We start from the raw sequence: 27,540 nt of genomic DNA on the forward strand, positions 1-27,540 counted from the left end.
TAGCTCTGAATTAAAGAGCTAGGCAGGACGGGGCAGCAGTCACACCACCGCAGCCTCCGCCGCCTCCGGCTGCTCCAAGGACAGAATTCCAGTGTGAAGGGAGGAAGGACTCTGGAGGGCTTAGTGTGTGTTTTTGTGCCCGTGTAAAGCTGAGAGCCAGTTCCCCTTGTCCCACCATGGCTTCAAAGGTAAAAAAGAAAAACCACCCACCACAGCAGGCTCCTCTGCAGAGCTGTCAGCCATTGCCCTGGGTGTGAGCAAAAGGAAGGCAGGAGACCACGCAGGAGACCAAAGAGCTGATTTCTACACATCTGCCTGTGTAGAAGCCCCCATCCTGCCCTCCCCCAAACATCACTTGGGCATTTGCAATTGCATGGTGGGCATTCGCAATTGCATGGTGGGCATTCCTCTGTGGACTGGGGATGAGTTCGCGTGATTGCCGTCCTGTCCTTCTCACCTCTGAGGTGGGAATAGCTCAGTAGGCTTGAGCCAGCAAGCATCCCCCTGTGAGACCCACACAGAGGTCTCCTGCCCCTGGCCCACTGCCATCCCCTGTTACTCCCCTTTCAGCCACTGATGGTCCTCTGTAAGACTGAAAAAAACAGAGGCAGAGCTGGTGTCTTTCCACCCTTGAGTTTAGTCGCTCTAGGGCTAGAAGACATCTAGAGGAGCTATCTCTGGGAGACCAGTTACACAACAGAGAGTGAGAATCTGATTTCCATAGCCAAGCTGGCAACGTTAGCTAATTGCCAAAAGGCTGTGGAACAGGATAAAATTGATCTAAGCGTAGATGTCCTTGCTAATAAAGATGCCGGAGGGGTTAAAGGCAGAGGGATAACCGTGCAGCTCTAGCCTGGGCAGGGTCAAGGAAGCTCTGCTCTGTGCCTGCCTTTAGGGTCATTTGAGCTACACAGCTTTCGTGTCCACCTGTAAACAAGGGCTGTGCTTCCCCTCATTATCTGTCATTATCCTGCGCTTCTGCAATGGTACCAGGAGACTTCTTGTTCTGGAGGGAAGCGAAGGTGCGAGTGAATGTTTTGGTCCCAGCAGGCAGCGCTCTGTAAGGACTGTATGTCTGCCAGTGCTCCTCTCCAGCCAGCCCCCAGTGGGAAGTTTTCTGTGTCAAGTACCCGGTGTTTTGCCAAGTGGTCCCAAAGGGAGGCATGGAGACAGGGGCTTGCTCCAACTTTCCGAGGTGTGTATGTGGGTGAGCGGGGTGTTTGCTCTTGACACTCTGGCCTGAGGAGGAAGGAAGCCCCAAGTTCAGATGAATGTGTGCAGGACAAGGGGCAGTCATCTTTTCAAGGCCACCAGCTTGGCCCCTGGTTACCCATCTTTGGTTAGTCTTGCCTGCTTTCTCCAGGGGCATTGGACTTCAGGCAAGACAGGGCAGCATTTGCTGCCTGGCTTGGGAAGACTGATGAGGTTGTCACCAGTTTTTCCTTACAAAGAAGTTCCCTGGGTTGGGGCCTCCTCCTCTGAGGGTTTACCCAAGACCAAAACAGATGAGTGTTCTCCTTAGAGGGGGAGGTGAGATAAACTGTGAACAGGCAGTAGACAGAAGAACCAAGCTGTGGTTGCTGTAACCCATCAAAAAAAAAAAAAAAAAGAAAAGGGAGAGGAAACAACAACAGACAAAAACATGAGCGCGAACAGTGCAATACAAGTTGTCACCAAATGCACTCCATTGACACTTTAGCTCCCAAAAGGTATTGTGTGCCGAAAGTCTAAGTCCTCTGGTCAGGAGCCAGCTTTTGAGCTCAAATTTAAAAACACGGCCCAGTTCCTGGAAACAGCGATGTCGGGAGTGCAAGGAGGTGATGGCTGAGAAAGCTCTGGTGCTCTAGTCCATCTTCCACACCTTTACCTCTGGCCAGCTCCTGCTCTTGACTTGCTCCTGGCTGACACTGGAAGTGCTGATTTCTGGGGAAATTGGCTCGAAGGAACGGAGAGACAAGCTTGCAGCAAGAAGACCCATCCGGACACAGGTATCTGTGTCATGTTTAGCCAGCATCCCTGCAAGGATTCCCGCCATTAAGCTATGGAGAGAAAGAAAGGCGGTTTTGAACACTGGGGAACAACTTTGACCTCGGTAACATGACCATCCATTTTTAAGAGCATTCATTTGGACCCAAACCAACACCTACAGAAGCAGGATATGTCAAACAGAAGGAGGGAGGTTATAATGAATAGTTTTTGCTTTTTTATATTTATTTTTAAATTTGGAGTAACAAATAGTGCTATTGTTAGCATTTTATTCGCTTCTCATCTGCGAAGTTGACATACTTTCCCATTCCACCACATTTTATTTTCTCCCCAGTTTTCCAGGTGAGGCAGGAGAGAAGAAAGGAGTCTAGGAAGGGAAGAATCTCTTTTTCCCTTGCTCTTTAATTATTTCGTCTCTTCTCTGCTCCTTGTTGGTGCCTCGTTACATTCCCTCCTATCCCCAAAGGGGTAGATGGGAAGAGAGGTAAAGCCTCCATGTATATGTGAGTGGGGCAACAGACAGAGCTGGAAAAAGAAATCCAAAGCTGGAATGAGATTGTAGCTTCAGAGTTTTCTAAAATTTAGCCGTGGTTTTCCATTTGGGATTTCCCAGTAGAAATGATGTGAGTGCTTGGAACAACAGTGGTCACCTGCAGGTCCTTGCGAGGCACCGAGGAGACGGTCAGTAGAAGGGGACGACTTTGCCACCTGTGTGGCCTGCAGGGGAAGGCTCTGCCGAGGCACGGATATGTGCAGGGTGGTGTTTGTGATTGACTGGGGACAACTACTGTTTATTCATAGCTAAATGCAGTAATGACACTCGGAAGCTAAGAAAGGACAAAGAAGAAGTGAAAAAGAAGGGAGAAGATAATGACATCTAAGAGGAAGAAATATGGGCAGGAAAATGTGATGGCACGGAGGATTAACGAGCAAATCTATGGGGAAGGGAAAAAGACCACTTTTTTTTTTGCGCTCTGGCTAATTACATCAACATCTTTTTATCCATAACAAAGGCACGGAAGATCATGGTTTCCAAAACCTGTTCAATCTCTCAACAGCTCCAAGGGTTCAGAGTAAATATTTGGGGAAGCATCCCCTAGCAATGCCGTGTGCGGGCACGTGGTGTTGTGTTGTCACGGCAGCCGGGTGCAAGGAGCAAACAGCTGCTGCTCTCCGCACACACGCACGGCTCCTTGGGCAGCATCTCTGCAGCCATAGGAGAGCTACGGGGTCGAAGCGAGGCGTGAGGTGGCCCGGATCGCTGTTTCTGGGTGCGCAGTGTCCCCTGACCAAGTCTTCAAAAGTGTGAGGGTTCACAGTGCCTGCGCCATTGAATGTTACATCCTGCTGCACAGTCCCTTGAAAGTGCCAACAGTCTGGGCGTGGGGGACTTTGCCCGTTTACGTGCTGTGGAGATGGCGTGTACGTCAATGTAGTGTCCCGGCATTTCCAGCCTTTTTTGGCACTCTGTAGAAGAGGGATTTCTGCAGCTCAGTGGAGCAGCTGAAGTTTACCAGGAAGGAAAACCCTGGACGAACAAGAGGACTATGAAAATTCCCACATGGACCTGGTGACTGTGGGGAATGGGTTTTCCAGACCAATATTACTGCAGGAATGCGAGCAGTAATGGCCGCTAGCTTTCAGATAGCTTCGGAAGGAAAAACAAACTTCAAGTACTCCTGTGTCACTCAGTGGAGGTGTTTGGCAGTGGCACGCTTTATCTCACCTTTGGTCTTCCCTTAAATTAAGGGAATTAAGGGAATAATTTGAAATTCCCTTTCAAAAAGGGAAAAGAAACTCTATAGAAGTTTTTTTCATTAGCCTCTAGAAAAAATTGTCCCGCGGCAAGGGGTAGTTGTGTACCGAGGAGATGGTGCAGAGAGGAGGCTGTGTCCAGGATGGACGGGGGGGGTTGGGCACATCGGCAAGAAGTAGTGAACAAAGCTGAGCTTTCCTTAGGATGGGCTGACACCACAAGGTTCCCCCCAGCCCCCATTCCTCTGCTGTTCCACTTACTGCTCCAAACACCACTTTGGTCATCTTTGGAGAAGACCAGCTTGCGTCTGCAGTCAAATCATCTCAGAGGTGATTTGGGACATAAGGAACGCATCCTGGTGTTAAGTGGGTTAACTAGCTTGGCGAGAAGCTGTTGATTGATCCTAACTCAAATATTGAGGACTCTCTAAGTTTCAAAAAAGAAAAAGACTTTTCATTCTGCCCACTCATAAAATAAAACAGAAGTGTTGCTATGTTGAGTTATTGGTAGGTTGGAGTAGAAAAATAAAAGGAAATATCTGTCACATACAGCCTTTTGGTCTAGTCCAAAGCAATGAAAGGGTGGAATCAATTATTGTAGTGTACGAAGCAAGAAGAAAAAAACCCCTGACTACTACGTGTAGTTTGTCAAGTTAACAGGAGCATAATAAAATATGACTCTGACAGACTGAGAATTGATCAGTGGGGCTAGGAATAACACCTGTCATTTCCTACTCGTATGTACAGCATTGTGTGAACAGCTCGGCGAATTATACAGCAGACTCTTCTGAAGCACAAGCTATTCCCAGAGGCAAATGCAGAACCTGATGAAATGCTTTTATCGGGCGATTTTAGCTACTGAGTGGCAGTCCCACTTCCATTGGAGAAGCGTGGCAGTAGAGTCATTAGTTAGTAAGACAGCTTTGATGTGAGGTGGTTTAATTTGCTTTTAGCAGCTCAGCCTGGACTAATTCAGAACTACTAGATTGCCGTGAAAGGCTTGGATCTTAAAGAAAAGCAAAACTAATAATGGCAAGACTGGCTTCCAGGATGCTCAGGGGGACATTTTTAGCAAGCTTTGCAAAGGATCACAGTAACAAGTCCTGTTCTTGTGTCCTTAGTGTCTGTTCCTCAAGAATGTCATTTGCCTTTGCAATAGAATTTCAAAGAAATCCACTCGCGGCCCTTCCACATTTAGCTGGAGAAGACAAAGTAGTGAACAATATACCTGTCACCGGCTCCTGAGACGTTGACTATCTCCTCCCTGCTGATGTGGATGGCGGGGTAGTGGGTGGCGCAGAGGCTGGCAGCAGCAGTCTGTGGGGGCAGAGAAGGAAAGTCAGTGGGAATTGCCCAAGCTGATAAAGCCTGAGGTGGCTTATGCCATCCAGACCTGCACGGATGCCAGAAAAAGAAAAAGGAAAAAAAAAAAAAAGGCAATAATCTTTTTTCACACTTTGAAAGAGATCAGCGATTTAAATGAAGCTTCCTAAAAATGAAGCTTGCGCTTATGAATATTCACAGCAAGCACATTTAAAACTAGCTGACTATAAACACTGCTGCTAGGAGCCAGCAGTACATGGACAGAGAACTTGATTTTCTTTCAGAGCTGTGTATTCCACCCCCCAGACACGTACATTTGCCAGCAGTGATGCCATGATTCCCAGGACTGCTGCCATGCCACCAGAAATAGCAACGGTGCTGTATGGTCCCAGGAAAAAAGCCTCTGAGAGCTCAGAGTTTGTCTCCTGTGCCCTTACCTGTTCGTGGGCTCCTGGACGAAGCGAGATGCTCCCTCCCAGGCTCTTGCCACACAGGAGGATGCCGTGAGCGCCAAGGGTCACCACCACACAGTGCAGGTGGGCCAGCAAAGGGCGGGCCAAGGCCACTGCAGTCTGGACAACATCCTCCAACCTGGATGGCAGCTCTTCAGAGAGTGGGGAAGAAAAAACTGTGGTATAACTGTAAAGGTCCTCGACTGGCCTTTTATTGGGCTGGCAGCCTATTTATGAGCACCCCTACTACTATTTATGAGCACTTCTGAAATGCAGTTGATATAATTTTTTTTCTTGAAATCATAGGAAACACGGAATTCTCCAATGTTAGACTTCCATACCGTACCTCTATCCTATGCTGATGAAACCACCCCTCATGGGTCTAAACTTATGTCTGTAGAGATTAAAAAACTGTTCTGAAGCATGACTTCCTTGTCTTAAAGCTGTTGGATTTCCACCTGCCTGTGGTGGGATATTTCATTTCTGCAAAGGGTGGTACTGTTGGGACAGGTGCCCTCAGAGCATCATGCTTCAGAGACATGTTTACAAACCAGACATTGTTCCTGTTTAGCTGATGAAGTGAGGCAAATGGGATCTCCAGTTTTGGACATGGAACCATCCCAGGCCTACTGTGCTCTTTGGTAGATAATCTGTCCAGCCTGGGCCACACAACGCGGTATGGTGGAAGACACCAAAAGTGCTTAAGAATCCCCACTGTGTTATAACCCGATTTGCTTGAGATGGGGGCTGGGGAGGAAAATGCTCTTCTCTAGGTTCTGAGTTATCTAAAAGTGTGACTCACCCTTGTGAGCATTCAATACCTGCTGGCAGAGGGTTCCCCAGGGTCCGATTTATTGCTCTTAGCTCTTGCAGGTTGGGGGAAATGTATGTGAGCGCTTTCCAGCTGTCTGAGAGGAATGGCTTAGAGGCCTTGTTCTCATCTGTTGGCTCATAGCACACTTCAAAACAACATTGCAATTGGTTAGTTAATTAATTAATTAGCGGTTCATCTCTACATCCAAGCAGGATGCATCGTAGAAGATTTAGCGGATCTGCCCAACTGGGGTTATACGAGTAATCTATTAGATACTGAAATACTATTTTCCCCATGCTGGGGACAAGGTCTCCCAGGGTTTCCTCTCCAGTGCTCAGCAATGACGCCATTGCTTCTGGCTCCGGAGTGATGTAATCAGACTTCAGGTTTGTTACTCCTCTTAGCTGGTTTTGGAGCCTCTGCCAGGTTTTAAGAACATTGCCTCCTTCTTCAGGTTTTGCTTTTAAAAATGAAGGCATAACTCCAAAGGTTTAGGAAGCCTTGTGAAGGATCCCCTGCATACCAAGGGAGGGGGTTATGTATTTTATGGGAAGTGGCAGAGAAATCCTCTCAAAAGTTGTCTTAGCACTTATTCTGGGAAGCAAACTATATTGCTGCTCAAACTGGCAGAAGCACACACATTTGTGCTTGCCTTGAGATTAAAGGCAAAGAGAGCAGCTTTCCCTGGCTTTCTGGCAGTGCCCAAAGGCTATAGCACCTGCATTACAGGAAATGGGATTTAGCTGCAGAATGAGAAAAACTCGGAGAAAGCAGAAATGTTTCATCTATTTCAAATAGAGCAGCAGAGGCAGCAGAGTATAGAAAGGAGTGCTGAATAACATGTCAGGCAACAACTGGGCATCTCCAGCAAGCCGCAGTGGAGAGTGCTCGGGGTGTGCGGCGTGTCTTGGCACACGCTCTGTTAAGAGCTGCGGGGCCAGGTCTGGGTGAGTTCTCCTTACCTGCTAGCTGATGCTCTCTAGCTAGTTGGCAGACGTACTGAATAGTGGAAAGAGGCACATTTCCATCAATGCAAACTAGAGGGGCCTGGCACAGGTCCTCCTTGAACTGGGACACCTAGTGAAAATCCAGGACACAGAGTAGAGACAGCTTGAGTCATTGCAGAGGGACAAAATTATTGGTGTTCAGACTCAGGATGCGGGACTTTCATTCGTATTACAGTCCTTAGGTGCAGGCACAAACCTAAAAGAGTGATTCCCTAAGGGCAATGGATTTTTCCATTTGTCTCATCTCCTTCCCTTCTTCTCCTTCCCCTGCTCCCTGACATCAAGAGCTGGACTCAAATGGCAGGGTCCCTCCATCAGAGAAAGATAGCTGCTGGTCCTCACTGGACTACTTTGGTACCCATGGGTCAGTCAGAGACCTACAGGGAAAGGGAATGCTTCTATTTAATGTAGGATTCCCTCTGCTATGCCTGGCTTGACTACGCTGCGCACATCATTTAGATGTCCCTTGTGTGCAACGCCTCCTGAGACAGGTCGTTCATCACAGCGTTTTACTCCTGGGTCCTACTGAATTGTGTTGGGACGGGGGACAGTGGAACAGCGGAACAGCAGAGCGGGGAGCTGCCATTCCCTCCTTTGGCTCTCTAAGGCTGCTCCACTACTGCCTGAACGCCAGGCCAGTGCTATAGGCGCTTGTGCAGCATCCCTCCCACGTCTCTGCTAATCCTGGTTGGAAAGAGGGGCTGCCAGAATGCACTTGCAGCAGAAGACCGGTTCAGAGTTTCCACTGGCCACAACTGTTTTCTAAAGCTCAGGAGAATTAATCTGTCACGTAATGGTTTTCTGTGCCAAGGCTTGGGAGAGGCAGGGTGGGGATGGAAGTGGGAGCAATGACCATATTTTTCCCTAGGAAATCTCCACCTCATAGGGATGCCACTGGTAAGTAAATTGCACTTAACTTCCATGTCACTGTCAGTCATGAAGCTTTTGTTCTGTCAACAAAAGAATGAGTAGGGAAGGAGGGTGCAGTGATGGGGCTTTCACTGAATCAGTCCTTAATCACTGCTTCCATTAGCCCTGAGGTTTTGAAGGTTTGGATGTGCTGAGCAGCAGTGCCTGTTGATAGAACTCAGCATGTAGAAACAACAGAGATGGTGGGGAGGGGATGGAACAGGAAAACTTGCTTTAACCGGTGTTCTGTTCACTTTTTTTTATTTTTCCCTAAAGGAGGAAATACCATTTCTTTAGGTGGACTGGATTTATTGCTGGCTTTGAGGTGCCAAAAATTATAGGTTAGTTCTGGCCTAGATGTCATGGGATGATAGTAGTGGTGATACTGTATGGAGCAGAAACAGAGAGAAGCTCCACCTGGGTCAGCAGCACCAGGGGGCTCTGGTAGCTTGCCATGCTGCTATCTGAGTGGCCAACATGAGGGGATTAACTGTAGGATTTCCCACGTTGCCTCTGCACACTCACTCCCTCCTGGTACAGCTTCACCAAGCTGGCTTCTGACACACATCCACGCTCCTTCTCACAAGAAAAAGCTTACAAATCAGATGGTATGCTTACGTATTGCTCTGTTATCTGGTGGTGGATGTCCATATCTCCCAAGCCGACGCTCAGCTCCCCAGTGCTAGTGATCACAGCACAGTAAGTGGCTGTGCTCTTCCCCTCCAGCTGAAGAACGGCCTTCATGTCCTAAAACAGGGAGGACAGTTACATCTGGAGCATGTTTCTCTTCCCTGGCACACTGGGCTCATTTTTCCTGTGTGCCCACTTGATCGGTAGCCCAGCTTGCCGTTCTCCCTTTCAACCTCCCTTCTCCCTTAAGATAAGCAACATTTCAGAGGTACGTTGGTCCAGACAGTGCTGGCAGGTGGCTATTTTTTAATATTTACAACAAATGCCACAGGTTAAAGAAATCATTTAGTAAATGAGAGTGAGAGGTCTCTGCTGTGCAGTTCCATACGTTGTGTCTCTGTTGTAACGGAAGTGGCCTGCAGCCCCGCCTGCTCCCGCCATCCATTCCCATAGCTTGTGTGACACTTCGATGGCCTGCCAACGTGCTGGCCATGTCTTGGTGACACACCCCAGCTAGCAGTTATGTTATCCACCCCACTGACCACACAGCTTGATTTTGAGGGTAGCCTTGGAACCATTTTTACAGCAGTGCTGCCGACAGAGGTATGAGGCATCCCTCCTCTGTGGGTCTTGTGAATGATCGACTTAGAGAATTCAGGGCATTTCTTGGAATATATGTGAGGATGAAGAAATGCATCCCTGCAAGTAGTTCACAGGGAAGTTGGAGATTTTAAGGAAAGGGTCCTCTCCAACACTAGCAGTAATGTGTTTTATTACAGCCAAGAATTGCTTGACAGCTGGCCAGCTAGTCGACCTTCTCTTGGGAGACTGCAGACTTTGATGGCACAAAGTGCGCTGTGCTGGGTAGAGGAGGGATTATAGACCTGCTGCTACAAAGCCTTTATAAAGAGTTCATGTTCTTATTGCTTCATTTACTGAATTGCTCAGGTAGCCAGAACTAAGGTGCCCATGTGCTCTGTTTGGATACCAGGGCCCTGAGGGCACTAATGGGCCTTAATGGCCCAGACTCAGCCTCACCTGGGGTCTCCACTCACACCCCTGGCTTGCCCTCAGCCCTGCCTCTTCACTATAGAGACTCTTCTCCTGGCTTTCCCTGCTCCCTGCTGGAGGTGGTGAGGCTCTGCCTTGCAGCCCCTGGCGAGCTCCTGCTGCTCCTGGCTCCCTGACCTTGGGGGACAAGCTGCTGCTGAAGTCAGGTATTCCTTTGGTGCAGAGTTAGGGGTGTACGTGGCTATGGGGAGGACCCTACTCCTCTGAACTTGGGAGGTGTCCCGCCTGGGCTCCCATTTCTAGGTTTTCTCTGTCTTGTGCTTTACCCAAACCAGGCTGGTTTTGGCAATACTTTGTCTAGCCTCAAGGTCAGGCTTTGCATATTTATGGCTGTGCTTAGGCCTTCCTAGCATTTTTCATGGTTCCTCCTGATTTACCTCTCTTGCTCCTTCAAGCACCACTCCCCAAAGCTGAATTCAGACCCCATGGTTCATACTCCAAGTGGTACATACATCTAGCCTGTGTTTTGGGGGGTGGCTCCTTGCCTTCTATTTGTCTGTAAGTAAAGGAGCATTGAATTATTCCTACTCTCTTATGTCTGCCAGGGTTGAGAAGGCTTTTCCCTCTATGCAACGTCATCACTTGGATGCTTCTGAGGTGACACTACTGTGCAACGTACCATGTGGTGGCAGTAGTGCAGGATGGACTCTGAATGTTCATCCTTCCCCACAGCTGATAAAAAGAGAGGAGTCCGTCCAAGACGGCTTAAGCAGTCTAAAAAGCAAATGCAAACAAAGATATTAATAAATCCATCAGAGCACTGTGAACACAGTGACAGCCTGTGCAGAATGAGTGTCTGTAGGAAAGCCGTCTCCTGGAAAACTTAATGCACATCAATCCTCGTCTGGGAGGATGCTCAAGATGAAACTCAGCCACAGCTGCTGCAAATGGCTAGCTGGGGTTGAGTGGGGTGGTCTACATCTGCCTGCTGCACCAGCACCCTGAATTCTCTGGACTTCTTGGAACATCTGGGAATGAAGGGAAAGATAAGAAGGTGGAAGAAACTTCTGCATCAGGGAAGAAACCCTGGCATCATCTCCTTTACCATCACAGGCATGTGGGCTTTCACACATTGCTCCTGTGCGCGGCTTTTCCTGCTGCTAGCCTTCCCACTGCTGTTCCCATCACGCTGTCTTACTAGAACTACTGAATCTGAGCGGATTCACGGGAAACCCTTCCTCCTCTCCCTTCAAGTTACCACACATTATATATCAGGAGGTGGCATTATTTTTTTCCACTCAAGCTTCTCCATTTGTGATCTGAAATGGTAGTAGATTTGTGTTAGGAAGATTTGGGAAAGGTCAAAAAGCTGGAATAATCCTAAAATTGTTTTGTAATCTGCCCCTGGTAATTTCAATACCTGAATGCTGGTCTGCTGCTGCTTGGGGAGCACCAGGTACAAGCGTGATCCTCTCTTGTTGCCAGCAACTGTAGCCCTTTCTCTTCTACAGTAATTCCTGCACCGCAGTTCCTCTTGTCTGTGGTGCATGGATCATCATCTTTGAATAAGCCTATTCCTTTCAAATTCTTGTTCACGACATACTTCTATTGCAACTGTAACCTGGCATTAATTCATCACTGAGGGCCAGGCTGTTCAGCAGTCGCTGGAGATCACTGATGCTTATTTAACTTTGGTTTGGGGTCACTGTACTACATACTCGTTAACTTTGTATTCGTGGACCTTTCTTTTCCTAACCCCCAACTCCCTTCCCTCTAATTTCTTGGAATGGCCCCTGCCTTTTCCAGGCAGTCTGCCCACTGGTATATTGCCTTACGTGTCCCAGATGTTAACAGCACTCAAGAGCTCCTGCTGTTGAAGGAATACCAAAGGACAAATCACAGCTGGCATGCACCCCCAGGCAAACCCAAGCACTAGGCACCTGCCAAGTTTCTTCCAACGCCACCAAAGGTTCGTCTCACTCTTCCAGTGTTTGTTTGCCCACCACCCTGGAAGAAAAAATTGTTAATTGGCAAAACTGGGAGGGCTGCTTGGCATAGATGCTACGTCTCTGTTAACATGTGAGGTGAAGTTGATGCTGCTGAAACGTAGGTCAGCAATTAGAGGGAGCAGAAGCCATCTAGCTACCAGATTGAGGGTAATGCAAACTTCCACAGCCCATCTACACGCTTCAGCTTTGATGACAAAGGCTCACTCCCTAGGAGGGGAGATCAGTTTGGTCTTCCAAAGCATTGCTATTTTGGTCTTATTTACTAAGACTTAGAACAATGCTAATGAGTGTTTCAGTGGATACAAGCTCTGAATTTACCTGTTCACACCAGTGCTGGGACTCCAGAGCTGCTGACCCAGACCTGATGGGTTCTGCAACTGCCTTCCAGGCCCCTTAGCTCCCCCCACTTAAGCAGTCTGGCACTTTTGTTGTTGCTGGTTGTTTGGGGTTTTTTTCTCTTTGAAGGTAAAATGAGATTTGTTACCTTTGCTTATGCTGCCTCTGTACTTTACTTGTGGAAGGATCTGTTTCAGTGTCTGAATAGTTTTTTCACTCACCCTTCTCTTCCCAAACATCTCCCTCATCAAAAACACCCTTCTTCTCCACCTATGTGGTTATCAACTTCTCTTTTCTCTTGCCTTTGCCTTCCACTCCTCTGTCCATCTGTCAGTCTGTCACAAACAGCCAAATTGTCAGAACACAGGCAGTCCTTCACCCATCTCCTCCTCCTTCTAATTTTCCTGCCAGAAGAATTACACCAGTAAATGCTCAGATCAATGTGGGCTTCATCTGACTATCAAATGGTTTTAAAGCTCTTGTTTCATAAAATCCTGAAACATATTTTCCGTTTCTGAGGACAGCTTGCCGCTGGTGGTCATAATGATCTCCACAGTTCTGGATAATTCAGAGCTTTCACGAGTATGTTGAGCATTTGGGTGGCAAGCGCTGAAGCGTGTGCGTGCCCGCATACAGCAGCTCCTGGCCCACATTCTCTCTGCCCCTTGTTAGCCCAGGTGCACCAGAATACCCCTGCACATATATGTTTTTCTTGCTTGCAAGCACCACTATCTATTCCAAACAAGTAAATGTATTGCTGTCTCACAGTGTGAAATATTCTGCCTCCAACCCATCACTGTTCTTGGGCATTCTCAAAACTCATAGTGAAGCTCCCCAAGGACCCTTCTTCTTCCCCCACCCGAAGCTGTACCTCTGTCCTTTGCACACAATGCTTTCCTCCGCATCCAGCCTTGCAACTGTAAGAGGCTCCTCCCATCTAACTATGCTCTTTTATTACTCTTCTGACCTACAGGCTGTGTTTGTTTGCCCTGACTCTCCGCAGTTCTGCAGCCTGTAAGACTTGATGCCAATTCTTGACACCTTTGCTTTTCTGACTGGCAGTTTTCCAAGCCCTGAACTGCTCAGACCACCTAAGAGAACTGACTGTATATAAGCAACGTATGGCCTCTGTCCATCTTTCCACTACTTGTCACTCCTCATTAAACCAGATGCCCCTCCGTTACTTTTGCTCATGCTCCCTGGGAATTGCCACTGGCACTGCCAGGAATGAGGATATTTCCATCTGTAACTGTCTCCTGCTGAGCGTTGCAGATTTCCAAAGCACTGAGCTTGGCCATTTTAATTCTGAAACTCACTATCCATAATAGAGGCAGCCAAGGGAAAAAAAAAAAAAAAAACAACAAAACCCCACACCTACTCCAAAGTAAAAAGCAAGGAGGCTTGTTTAGGCGAGTCAAACAACATGGCTTTGAACGCTGGCCCCTATTTCAATATTAAAAGAGGTACTAACTGCCGTCAGTAATGAGCACAAACCCTATTTTATGCGGTTCCACTGTCTGTTTTTCAAAACCGATGCCTGCAGGAATGTTGAAAATACTCATGAGCTCCTTTTGCTGTCTGACATGCTGATCGTTTAGTTCCCTGCACATCCCAAAGGCAGAGTTTCGGGTTTTTTACAGCACGCCTTGCCCTAACAGCAGATGTACCAGCCTCCCACCCAGGGACCCAGCTGCGGGTGTCCTCTGCTGTTGTACAACCCCACACGGCCTAAAAGAAATGAAGATGTAAATCTCTCTTCAAAGTAGCAGGTGGGTGCAGTGAGAGAGAAACTAGCAGCCTGCTTTTGAAGAAGAAATGATCAGCTCTCATCACACCTTGCCAGCTCAGCCAGTAACTTTAAACCTGAGTGGTACTCGGGTGTCCCTTCTATGTTGTGTTCAGGTGGGGCGGGTCAAGGTGAAAGAACTTAAATGAAAATGGGCTTGCTGAGGTGATTTGAAGTAAGAGTAGGCTGATGCTTTCTGGCAATATTTCAGAGAATTGAGAGTGTCTCTGTGACCTTCTTCCCTGTCCTAAGAGGTTTGAATTCCTAATGTAAAAATGACTCTGCTCAACTTCTGGATATCCTGAGAGAGTTATAACCACAATGCTTCTTCTAGCACCTTTCTCTGAGCAAGACCGTGCATCCTTCTCTGCAGGTCAGACAGTTACTTATAAAGCACTTTTTGCTTCTGGATAGCCTTGAAAGCCATATGGGAATTACAACCAGGACAGAATACAGCTGCTTTCTTGCTAACAGGGACAGCACGAGGTGCGAGTGGTACCCTCTGCGACAAATCCAACACGCATAAAGGTGGGACCTGCTGGGTGCTGAGCTCTTTGAAAAAATCTTTTCCTCTGTGTGCCTTTTCCTCTGTGCCTAACCCCAGCAGCTGTCAGCAGGAACGTTTTGGCTGTCAGTTCCCAAATCCTCCTGCAGCTTGGCACAATTGGACATCAGCTCTAGGTCTTGCTGCTGTACAGAAGGGCAGCTAATGCCTCGCTTTTTCATGCAACAGTAAAATCCCCTTTTTCCTCTTCCCCTGTCAGCTGTTCCCAGCAGGGTCTATAGCTGCCCTTGGCCTCTCACCATGCCATGGGTGGTCCAGGGATCTGCACTCATGTCTGACATGCCAATGGGTGGGTGCCCACCCTTGGACACAGCTTAGCTCCTTATCCTGAGAGCTGAGTGTGGGGTATGTAAGTTATCAGTTAGATCACAGCTGAAGCAGTTGAACTTTTGGCTTTCCAAGCCTTCACAGCTGATGCCACAGCATGTGTTACCCTTGACCATTATAATACCGTTTGGCCTCTGTATCACTGAATAGCCAACTTCCTGAAGGACAGCTTCCCGAGTGTGTATCTTTCCCTATCTACCAAGAGGTTTTCACAGACTGCCCCGTCTGATGGCAGCAGTTTCCTGCCTTGGCAATCAGCATAGAGTAATTTGAGACATCAAGCAACTTTTATGCAAGTTTCACCACCTCAATCTGTAGTACTTCATATAGCTTGATAAAAATTGTATAGGCCATGCAAATGGCTGCCATTTGCATGGGAATGTCCCAGGTCTCTTCCACTTTAGCTTCTTCATTGTTTCTTGGCCAAACCGAACTGAGAGGGAGAGGGTCTGGTAACATTTAAAGTGTTCTATTTTTCTAAAGCCATCTTTTTCAATTTTTTTTTCCTTTCTTTTGTGACTCAAATCCTTTGTGCCTGAGGAAGTTGGTACTCTTGTTTAGCTGCAACTGTCAGTACTACTTTTCTCAAAGGTTTCTTACCACTGTGAGTACCCTGCACAGAGAGTCTTGCTCCTAGTCATGCTTTCCATAGCTAAGACAGTCCCAGGCAGCCAGAGCTGGCTCTTACCTGGGGATTTCCTCCCTACAGGGCTTGTATTTGAATTAGAGGTCGTTATAGCACAGGCAGGGTCTTTACGTATTGCTTCTAGCTCTTCACATATGTGCTTCAAGAGTGCCCTGGCAGCTCTTCTGCTAAAATAGCTCTTTGGGCTTGTGGCATCAGAGAATAGCCCCAAGGCACCTTAACATAGACTGTAGAGGCCAGAGTCATATGTGGAGATTGTAAGGATGAGACGTTGCTCTGTCCCTGTCTTGAGTGGTAGGGATAGTGACTTTCAGCACAAGAATGGAGTAGGTCAATATGTATCATGCCATTGCCCACCTAGACAACACGCCAAATATGCAGCACGATGCCTCCCAAGTTTGTGCACGTGTGTGCATACAGACATGTGGATATCATGCATGGATACCACCTTCCCCCCACCCCTCTTTGGCTTGGCACTCCTGTAAAAGTAGCTGGAAATGGCAGTGGTGCTAAGAAAACTGCTGTAGATACAGTACCAGGATGACAGGGTTCTGCGCCTTGGCTATAAAGTCAACGTTGATACCTCCAATCACCACCTTTAAGAGGGAAGAAAGAGGTAAAAAGTGGTTGGAAGGACTTGAGGAAAATACTTCCAAGTCATCTTTCCTTTTCCTAGTCACTTTTCCCACCCTCTTGGAGCTATCTTATTTAGACTGTGAAGGCCTGTGCTTATTTTGGATGGCTAGACATGTGTCTGTACAGTCCCAATTAGAAAGAATCCAAATCTCTTCTATATGTTACTTTCTGAATTATGCCTGCTCATAGCCAGCCCAAGCATGGCAGGTGGGATGTTATTGTGCAGACAAATGGGTGCTGGCAGTTTCTCTGTGTGGTGATAGAGTAATATAAGAAGTTGCATGAGTCCGGTCACATCAGTGCCCTTGAAGCCATCTCTCCTGGGACAATTTCTGACTTACCAAACCCCAGAAACAGTCAAGCACTGCTGTGTAAAAAAGCAAAGAAAATGGGGAAAAAGTGGGCAGAAAAATGCAGTCATTTCTTGCAAGCTCCGTGGAGAAATTGCCATACCCAGTGACACTTTACAGATCACTGTCATCTTATTGTCCTACAAAGCCAGAAAAAGCAGTACAGCTCCACAAACAGGAAGTTTCCAGATTCTTTGGGGACATACAGCTGTTTTTTCTCATTCCATCAAATGCTGGGTTGTTGCCTCTGGATTCACTTCCCTCTTTTATGTTGACAAATCCTATTGCAAATGGGTTTTTGAAAAATTTTCATCTCTCTAAAGACTACCTAAAATAGATTTCCTGTAAATTATGCGGCACACACGAAATCCAAGATAGTGAATAAAGTATTAGGGTTATAATGGATCTCGTTTGGGATACGCTGTACCTCTTGTAATTTTGGCAATCATGAGCAGGAGGCCAGCAAAGAGAGATATTTATAAAACGCTTATGGCTCAGCAGCTCAAAATATCTCCCTCCACCCTCTTCCAGGACTACTCCTGTAGTCACGAGTTCCCTGGCACTGAGATCAATACAGTTGAAGTTGTACATAAGGGCACAGTAAAAGGTGAAAAGGTGATTAAATTTTTAATGGATTTGATGGTCTAAGACTTCACGGAATTAGGCCACTGCCAGTGTTTATTCCCTGCAAATGGGGGTGGGGGAGGAGGAGAGTGTATTTGTCTGAGAAGAATAAAAAATACTAAAGAGAGAATGTCTGCCCGCGTGAAGCAGAATGATCGGTCTCTGGCTGAGTCACCTTTTACTTTTGGGAATAGATATAAATTTATCCTGTGCTGTCAGCAGAGAAGCATTATGTGGAGGACAGCAGGGGACTCACTGGCTGAGGTGGGGTTGTGTCTTCTTGCCGAGGCAGGTTTCCCTTTCTTCTGGCTTTCTGTAGCTTGCTTAGGGCCACTGCAATGCAGCTGCCCACTCTGGCATTGTTCTGGATCAGAGCAAGGTCTGTTTGGCATTTCTTTGAGGAAAAGAAAAAATAGCAGCAAGACCGACCCATCAGAAGCCTATGTAGGAACTGCCTAGAAGGAGAAAGCAGAAAATACATGCTGTAAGACTTGATAGATTTGATGCCTCTATACTATAATCCTTTTGGGGCACATGTACTGGGTTACAATACTGCATGAACACCCTGAATTTTTAAATTTTTTCACATTCCTCCCCCTCTGTCCATGGAGAGGAAACCTGTCATCTCTGTTTGACAGATAGGGAACAGAAGCAAAGGCTACAGAGAGAAAAGAGAAGGTGAAGTGCTTAAACTAGAGCCAGAGAGTCTAAAAAACTCAGAGGATCTTGGCCAGCTTTTCCAGAAGGAAATGCCTACTGAGATTTTTGCCAAGTCTCTATAAGCAATTTTTCAGCAATTTCTCTGGGAGCAGAGTATCAGAGGCTTTGAAAGCCCTACTTTGTGGCTGCATACAGCTCTAATATCCAAAAATGCCTTTACCAATCTGTCCTGACTGACCAGGTCTCTTAGAGGGCTGGCAGCAGAGCCTGGATGTGAACCTGGCTCTCACAGATCCTACACTTACATCCCAGCAAGTAGATCTGCCTTTCTCTTGCCTGTGGAAGAGGATTCCTGCTCACCCAGGGGTGTTTTCCTTCCAAGTTTCTATTACTCTGCACCCACATAAAGAGTTGGATAAGGCAGTGTGATACACAATGCAGTGCTCTGGGAAGCCCAGGTACCTTCCAGTGGTAAGTACCCCACCATGGACAACAATGTCCTGAGACTCCACCACGGAGTAGGCAAGTTCAGGGATCAGATGTGAGGGATCTCTTTAGGCTCTGGACTACCTGCTGTCTGTGCTGGCCTCCAATTTTTAATGCAAAAGTGGATGAGGACAGTAAGGGTGCTCCTGGAAAAGCAGGATGCAGTAGCTAAGCTCTCATCTGTTTGCAGATACTGAAGTGTTTGCCCCTTTCTAGACTGTCAAAAAAGTGACAGTGTTTTCCACCAAGCATTATCAGAAGACATATGAGGTACACTGGAGTACTTTATTTTCCCCCATTCAGTAAAAGGATACTGGATTCCAGTGATCTCCCATCAGTTAATTCATTGATCTTCTGTAACATAAAAGGGGTCAGTTCTTTGCCTGTGATCCCCTTGGACCTGCAAGTACAAACAAAATGCATGCAGATGAGGAGGACTGAGCTGAAACAGCATCAGAGGAGAAGCACTGCTAATAGCAGATACTTTATCTCCACAAACACATACCATAAAATGGCCTGTAAACAAGCTTCAGGTTAGACAAAACTACAGTTGAAGGCGTGTTGTGGGCTCACCCATGCCCATGGTTAAGCTGTGCTCACCGGTTCACCCTGTGGGCTCACTGTGTGAGCAAAGGATAGGGCTTAGATTGCTTCTCACCTGGCTTCACTGAGAGCTTGCTGGATGGCCTCTTCGATGACCTGGCCCGAGGCAGCTCGCTCCTCGGGACAGGGCACTGCTATCAGCACCCCGCTGCTCAGGCCTAGCCCCAGAGCGCTGGCTGGGAGAGGACAGGCAGATCGTTAGCGGTTCTCCTTGGATAAATTAAATGCTGAAGGAAAAGGATAGAGGAGAGTGGGCGCGCGTGAGGGAACCCACATTGCTGGAGCTCCTGGTCTTAGCTGACTCTAGGACAGGCTCTTTTCCAGCTACCAATCAATTTACATCTGCCTCTTTATTTTGAATCTGTCTGTACCATAAAAGGGGCAAACAATTTTTTTCTTTTTTTAAAGAAAACCGATTCCACTTCTGAAGGCCCAGAAGCTGCTTTTGTAAGCACATTAACTCACTTGTTCCCTGCCCTTCACCAGTGTGAACAAAACGTGTAGGAGCATGCCAAGGCGGCTGCAGCTAGTGAAAAAGCTTGCTGTAAAGACTAAACTTCCGCGCTTCTTTATTTTTGAAGCACTGAAGCAGAAACAGGGGAGGTGGAATGGTTTGTTTTTCAGGGCAAACTCTTCTCCAAAGTTAAAAAAAAAGTGCCTCATCCAAGGTGATTTTTGTGTCCCTCTTTTCCAGGCCCCTACATGGGCCTTTCCCTTCTGAAACACACCAATGAGTTCAGCTGCCTCCTCTTCATCCCGGACGTGATACGGTGCCTGGAAGCCGCTCTGGCGTGAGAAGAAGGCTGGGAACTCCCTTGACTCACCAAAGGCAGCCACGCAGACTCCCTGAGTCTCCTGCAGCAGCGGAGGTGAGACAAGCAGGTAGTCAGTGGAGGGAAGGGGGACCCACCAAAAGACTGGGACTTCTTCCTTCTACCGAGCTAGAAACTGCCTTTCTTTAGCACAGGATCTGGTTATTTTTACACATCCCATTCTATTCTGTTCTATCACCAACATTTTTCAAAGCAAAGAGCCAGACTTGGTAACCGGTTAGATGGAATCTGGCTTACTGAGACACAGGAGACATGCACGTACTTTGCTTGTGCTCAGAGCTGGTCAAAAGCCATGCAGCTGTCATTAGCACAATAGCGATTCCAAGGAAACAACCTGTGATCTGAAGATATGTGATGAGCTGACAGGAATATAAATGAGTTCTGTTTGCGATTGAGAAGTATTGACGTTGGCTGTTGCCTGAAGTGCTGGCCCTGGTGGCTGCCCACATACCAAACCTTAAAAAGTGACTCTACTGAAAGTCATCTTGATTCCCATTTTAATTCTGTATTTTATTATTTTATATAAGAAAATACTTTAATAAATATAAATAACAAATAATTTTAATAAATATTAAAATAGAAATATTTTATATTCGTATTATTATTTTAGTGTTTGATGGATCTAGCCTGCCTGATCCATCAGTTCTGGAGCATTGCCCCAGAAAAGCTGGGGCTTTGCAGACTTGCTTTGTCTAAGGGCAGAGAAAGAGGGCATGGCTAGCTCTGCCTTTTGCCTCAGTTGGAACAGCTGCTGGAATGGCCCCTTGGGCATGGATAGATTTATGTTAGGGAACAGCCCAGTGTTTTTATAGCCCCAGAACAAGACAACTGTAAATACGGCTTCATGTCGTCTTGATGGTGATCTGTAAAAATCTGAGGCTTAATACCTGCCCTGACACCACTGGGCATTCTGTACACAAAGTACAGCATTATCTGCTTTCAGGCTCAGCAGCCCATGCTACCTACCAGATATTCCAGTGTCCTGCCAATATCAAGGATAGACTTGACTCCCGCAGATACAACAGCAACTGGAGTTCGTCCTAGCTCTGTCAAGTCAGCACTCACATCCAGAGCTGTTAAGGGACAAGCAGCCGTTGTGTGGGTGATTGTGTTGTATTTCAGGCTGATGTGATCTGCCCTCTTAAAAAGCCATATGTGCCTGGGATGCCACTGCCTGCTTTTGTAGCCACTTAGATCCACAAACAAATATTACAGGTTTAGATCATGCCTTTAGGAGTTGCGATTGAAAGAGACAAAAAGAAGTCACGTGTCTGAGGGCAGAGGCGTATCTCTCAGCTCTTTCATCACATCAATAAACAGCATGCAAAAATTTGGTAGAAAAGAAATAAGTTGTTACAAAGCAAGGACAAAATTCAAGGAGATGGAATATAATTTAAGTAGATTTTGATTTTGGTATTGACATCGCTGGCAAAAAAAGCACCACAGGAGCTTTGCTGACTTCAGGAAACTCCCTGGTCTGGAATTTACATCACATCTGAAAGAGATGGCATCCAGCAGGGCAGTGCACTTACGCTATGCTAGGAAGACATATGGCTAAGAAGAGAGAATGTACTTAAAGGTCACAAACTACACTGCCAAGGCTGGGCCATTTTCCAGAGAAGAGCATGCACCTCTAACACAGCCCAGGGCCTAAGTCACTTTTGTGGTGAGACTCTCCTCCTCCTCAGCTGAGAGAGAGTTGATAACAACACTGTGCTTGGTAGCCAGTATCAGGTTATTCAGACATTACAAAGTGGGAGAGGTACAGTCAGGTCCTGTTGCACCAGCAAATGATATCCATATAACCCCGTGAAAGCAAAGGATAAAGAGAAACTCCCACCCTCTTAACTGGCCAGTGCTCAAGAGGAATATTCTGAAGCTTCTGGAAAGGAGACACTGGGGAGAAAACAACTGTAGTATGGTCAAGAAGAATGATAACTTTACTCTCCTCAACAGACAGTTACTGCAGGATAGACTGGGAAAAAGGAAAAAGATGGAATTAAATAAAACAGTAGCAACATAGATAAAGGTAGAATGTATTTATTTTCTTACTGTTCTCTCCTCCCCGATGGACACCTCCTATGCCGCCTGTCACAAACACGGGGATTCCTGCTTTGTGTGCAGCAATCATTGTTGCGGACACGGTAGTGCCACCAGACAAGCCCTGTCAGGGGATAACCAGTCACAGTCAGCACCCAGAGTGGCCTGGAGAATACTGTGTGCAGGCAGCTATGGTTGGGGTCTGACAGGCAGCAATGTCACAACAGCCTGCTGTCACCAGCTGACAAGTGAAATTCTGATAAAAATATTCTATTAGGCAAAAATGCAGAGGAATCATCGTCCCTGCTATGTAAGCCGTTCTTGCCCTGATGATAGCAAAGGCCTTTGTTCTCCAGGGCTTTCCAACCAGAAGGCTTCATGGGCAGCTAGTGTCACCTTAAGCTGTCACCTTAAGCTCAAGATGGCCTGCGCGTCACATAGTTTACATGTAATGTGATGATACTTTATCATGCCAATAAGAATATTCTTAGCCAAGGGCTTATGGCTTGATAGACAACCCAAAATGACTTTGCAGGAGCCCTATTTCACGGCTAACATTCCCTTACTCTGTTGCATTTTGACTCTAGATAGGACCACGTTTGAGCTTACCAATAAGATACCACTTTACATGATATTTTCAAGAGGTCTAAAAGCCACCTGGCTTGAAGCTGGAGAGCACTATATTATTGCTGTATAGAAAACGCCACAATCGAAAATCTGCATACCATACCTGGCTGAGGACAAAAGGAAGATCTCTCCGAGACACTTTAACTACATTTTCACTGCTTGCCAAGAACTCAAGTTCCTCATCTGTAAGTCCCACGTGGATCCGACCCCTTAAAATACCTACAGTGGCTGGCACTGCTCCATTTGTTGTTACAATTTCTTCCACCTCTCTGGCCATGCTAGAGTAAGATAAGACAACAATTACAAAATTAGTGAGGCAAACAATCAGACAAGAAAACTGCCACGTTTGACGGCCATTGTTTCCAGTTTCATACAGTTCTTGTGATTTCAGCTAGGTCCAGTTCCTCTTCTGTATCTTCCTAATGGCAGAATTCTTTGCACTTGAATTTGCAGAAACGCAGAGCTCCCACTTTCAGAACTGCAATTTCCAAACTCTGTGATTCATTTTTTTTAAAAAAATCACTTGGTTTACAGGCAAATCTGGTTGTACAATAGACTACTGAAAATGGGGATCTTCTCAAAATAGGATGTTTCTGTATCTATTACCTGTTATTTCTCTGAGATCATAGCCCTTCTCAAACGACTGGGATATATTTTTCACAATACAGGCAGTTGGATATAGAGTAACAATAATGCCAAAAATCTGCAGCCTGAGGATACTTTAGCGCTGCAGACTAGATCTTTCTAAGCTTTGCAGGTTTTATACCTGATCATTTGTACAATATCCTTTTTAAGAGCAGCAGCTTCTCCCCCTTTCTCAGCTATCTGTACCTATGTTAGGCAATCTTTAACTACTGAAACTACTCCCTCTCCAAAACCAAATTTTTAGAGCTTCCTTCTAAGACAGAATGCCAGGTAAAATAACCGCCAGGTAAAAAGCAAGATGGAAAATCAATACCAAAGCCTTTCTGTGCTTTCTAGAAGGACGGAGGGGAGACTGCAGTGATTTCTGACACTGTAACTCAATGAAACACAAATCTACTTAACACCAACAAATAAAGGGTAGAGATGGGCGTGTGTGTTTCTATACAGGGCACAGAAGGCAGCGAGAGGGACCAGCAGCTCTCACAGTAGCTGCTCTGAGTGGTGCTAAGGAACAAATTTCACTATACAGATTTCACTATTGTGTTCCAGTCCTTTTTGCATTACAAAAGATACACCAAAAGAAACTGCAGAGTGTTTTCAATGTCTGTGCAAACTACGCTGCCAAAAAAGCTGGCAGCTCTCTCTTAGAGCAAGTGATGACATTATCTGCTGCCACATTTTAAAGGAAGCCAGAAATTAAAGGTGTTGGATAGGGAGATAAAAATAGGTTCCCCATATGTGTCCTTAAAAGTGCAAACACAATTGTTTTACACTGGAGCTCATACTCTGCATGCCTAGCCACCTGACATTTCGATTTGCCCTTACAAGGGTTTTGGCTTCATGAAGAATACTGATACTGACCCATCAGTTATATGCCTTGTTCTTACAACTTTATTGAATGAGGAACATCAAAATTCCTCACCTCAGATTCTGAGGATAGGCCATGCCGTGTGTAATGATGGTGCTTTCCAAGGCTACAACTGGTCTCCCCTCCATCAGGGCTTCCTGTATGGAGGGCTGAATCCTGACATAGGCACCTGGGGATAAACACAGAAGAGTGAATTATTTGCGTGGGTATTTGCAGTAACTATTGAGTTGTTTTATAAAAGGCAAATTGTCATCATCACAATAAATTTATCACCCTCTTCAGCTGTTCTTTGGGGTGAATTCACACATAACTTCATGAAGACTAAAGCTGTGCTTTATGTAAGTGAAATATTTGCAAAATATCTCTACTGTTAATATGAATAATAATCCCTATCATCATCACTGAGTGTTCCCCTGCCACCATTTTTGCAGATATGTTGTCACTGGCTCCAGTAACATTACTTTAAATTAACATTACTGTGAATGAACTAAGCCCTGCAACCATGCCCAAAGAATATGTTTTAAAAGAGTGGAAGCACCAAGGATACCATAGTAACTCAATGTATTATAAGACTATCGTGCATGAAGACTATTGTTGCTCTTTGCTTTGCTCCCAGAACACTGCCAGCAAGGACCCTGCTGCATTTAGATAAGGAAAACTCTTTCCACCCATGAACTGTTTCAGAATACTCTACTCACCATGCAGAAATCTTCTCACCTGGGTGGTCCCACGTGCCACAGCGGACAAATGTCTTCCCAGGCTATAGGTTATCTTCCTAATCATCTTGTGCATATGCATGGTCCTGAGATAACGAAAGTCAGGTAAAAATGAAATAACTAATGTAGCAATGGTGTGACCATGTGAAGCTAAACATAGCACCTCTTGTCTTGATCGTGGAAGGTAAACAACCCTTGCCAAGGGGGATGGCCTGGGGACTCCTGGTATTTCAAGCATGAGCCAGGGTGTCAATGTAAAACGTTAAACTGCAGAAATGGAGTTGGAAGAGTTCACCTGGCCCACTGTCAACACTGGGCTGAAATCGTGGTGGAGCAGAGGAAAGGATGAGGAGAAATGAACTAGAGAGAGTTTAGAAGTAGACAGCCTTTTAATTTCCAAAGCGACTTGCTCATGACAAATTGCCGGCTCAGCCACTGCCACCTCCAACCTGAAAGATCACAAGGAGAAATCTACAAGGTGGACGCAGGCAGAGGAATGCTATAAAGAGATGAACCTGGTTTTTGCTGGTGTCTAGGAGGAAACATGCAGGTCAGTAAAATAAAGAAAGAAGCTGAGATCTGGTAAACCAGGCTGTAACTACAAGGAGCAGCTTTCCCTAGAGCTGGGAGTGCTTTATGCAGGCTCACGTTACATCATCCTTGTGTGCAAAGCCTTGGAAGCAGAGTGGCAATTCAGCCCCGGCAACAAACTCCAGAACTCCTCTGGTCTCTTAGCAACTCCTATTCACTTTAATTAAATTCATTTCCAAACAGAGAAAAGACGAGGAGGGAGTTGAAAAGGTTAAGAGACTGGTCTGGTCTGGGCCTCGGGGCAGTTTCACTCAGTGCCTGGCTGCTTCACGTATTTTCCCTAGGCATTTGGTCCTATCTCTCCAGCCTTTCTATTCCTCACCCCTTCACCAGGAGGAAAGGATTCTTTTCTTCAGTCCTTTGTACCTATTGTTAACTTAGATGGTAAGTTAATTAGAATACAGTACTGTGTTCATGTTACATTTAGCAGAACATGGCTCCGATCTCAGTACAGTGTGTGACACGAGAGCTGTACAGAACCATCTTACACCCAGGAGGAGGGATTCTTTGCCCAAAGCTAAAGATTTCATCTCTACAGGACAGCTTCGCCTGTGTAATGCAGGAAAAGGGGGACCGGTTCTGCTGGACATCTCAAGCCATCAAGACAGACGTTGTCATAAGAAGCAATACACACCAATGATCAAAATTGTAAGGCTTTTTTACACTTTCCAAATCCTTTTAAAGACAAAAATCTTAATTAAGTTCATGGAATTATATCATGACACAAACGTGGCAAAAGCTCTTACTTTATGCTTACAACCTCTGCCTGTGCAGTGCTAAGTTCAGCAGCCAGAAGCCTGAGCGGTTCATGCAAATACTCTGGTATCCCTCTGTGTGCGTGTACACACACCCCTTGCTCTCCAGGGCAAAGTCAGCTTTGGAATAAATTCATTAACCAACAAGGTTACGCCAAGGATCGGTTGAGCTGCTCAAGCTGTGCTCTGAATTTTAACAACCCCCCCTCAAACTCTGAAGCACTACAGCCAGGGGTGCTCAAGCTGTGCTGGCCGGTGGATAAAAACCAGCTGGTCACCACCTGAAACCCAACACGAATTAGCTGATGTTCGCTGGAAACTCAGCCAACACTCAGCCTGAGCTGGCTGAAAGATTTTTGAAGCTTGGCAAGTTTTGCAGCGAGACCCTTCCGACCTTTCGCCTTTTAACGAAACTTTGCAGATTCCTAGCGCAGCTCTAGCATAGCCCGGCTTTCCTCCCTCCTCCAAACCGTCCCTGCTCGCTTCCCCTCGTGACCGATGCGGCACACCGACCTCATGGAGCAATGCCCTGGCGTGTCTCTTACCTCTGTGTGCCCGTCTCGCGTAGGGAGGCTGGGTGGGTGCTGGAGCGGTGCCTGATGCAGCCCTGGGAGCAGGCGGGAGGGGATGGGGGCTGGCAGCAGCACGGGGGTGTGCAGGCCAGGTGCTCCTGGCTGAGGGAGTCCATTTATTATTAACCACAGGCGCAGCTGAGCTCTGCAACTGCTCGCTGCCTGGGGTGCAGGGGGCCATTTCACCATGGGGCAAGGAAAGCTTCTGTGATTATTTTTGTTCACATGGTGCCAGATTTCCCCCTCACTCTTTAAAAGCCTTTTCTCATTTTTCAGATTCCTTGGCATTAATTTTTTTTTATTTATTTTTTTTTTAAATTGGTGAATTCATTGCTCGCTAGAACAATGCCCCTGCAGACTGAGCCCCTTTGTACTTGTTCCTAAAAAGCAGAGGAATTGCATTCACGCCTCCGCTACAACTTCGCCAAATGCAGCTGTTAAGCTCCTGCTTCTCAGGGTTGGAGCTCTACCCAGCTCCCAGCCTCCCCAGCGAGAAAAGCTGTAGGTCTAAAGCCAGTTGTGGCCGTACTCCATAGGACGCAGATGCCTGTCCATGCTGAGAACACAAGCTGTTCTCAGAGAAAAACTGTTGTAAAGATAACCTATTGTAACAGGTTTAGGGTAGCTTTGAATGAGGACTTTGAAATTAATAGATCTTTGTCCCTTCATAAAAAAAGCCAGGATACTTTGAGATCTAACGCACAGATATTACGCATGTTTCGATTTTATAGTCTACAGAAAATATCAGAGTTCAGTGTGAAATGGCTACCATGAAGGAACTGATTTATGAGATAAAAGACAAGACATGATTCTGTGCAACTTCCATGCATAACATAAAACTAGCTAAAGTAATTGCTAGTGTATTGCAGAAGTAATCGGCGTCAGGGATTTTACTGCAATCCATTAATAAGGACATAGTAAAACATAGGTTGTTAAAGCAGTATTTGGACTTTACACTTCAAAAGAAGTTTCCTGCAA

At 46.4% G+C, this 27,540-nt stretch overlaps 1 protein-coding gene across 4 annotated transcripts; it reads right to left on the reverse strand.

Moving 5' to 3' along the window:
* Positions 1-653: 653 nt before the first annotated feature.
* On the reverse strand, positions 654-26,602 carry LOC128906325 (uncharacterized). 4 transcript variants are annotated; one of them, XM_054193434.1, is made up of 19 exons: positions 26,536-26,586; positions 24,646-24,730; positions 23,983-24,097; positions 22,519-22,693; positions 21,801-21,912; positions 20,715-20,821; positions 19,644-19,770; positions 18,971-19,091; positions 18,627-18,712; positions 17,423-17,547; positions 16,093-16,152; positions 11,828-11,894; positions 10,567-10,661; positions 8,865-8,993; positions 7,293-7,407; positions 6,338-6,475; positions 5,502-5,668; positions 4,970-5,058; positions 654-2,039 (listed from the first exon to the last, which is right to left on the reverse strand). In XM_054193434.1, exons 3-19 carry the CDS (start codon positions 24,054-24,056, stop codon positions 1,844-1,846), a joined length of 1,983 nt encoding a protein of 660 aa, XP_054049409.1. In that variant the 5' UTR covers positions 24,057-24,097; positions 24,646-24,730; positions 26,536-26,586; the 3' UTR covers positions 654-1,843. The 4 variants fall into 4 exon arrangements, with proteins under 4 accessions (XP_054049409.1, XP_054049416.1, XP_054049398.1 ...); XM_054193441.1 differs by lacking the exon at positions 26,536-26,586 and adding an exon at positions 26,504-26,520; XM_054193423.1 differs by lacking the exon at positions 26,536-26,586 and adding an exon at positions 26,504-26,519 and having other exon boundaries at positions 24,627-24,730.
* Positions 26,603-27,540: the final 938 nt, after the last annotated feature.

Source organism: Rissa tridactyla, chromosome 1 (genome assembly GCF_028500815.1).
Source record: "Rissa tridactyla isolate bRisTri1 chromosome 1, bRisTri1.patW.cur.20221130, whole genome shotgun sequence".
Taxonomy (NCBI): domain Eukaryota; kingdom Metazoa; phylum Chordata; class Aves; order Charadriiformes; family Laridae; genus Rissa; species Rissa tridactyla.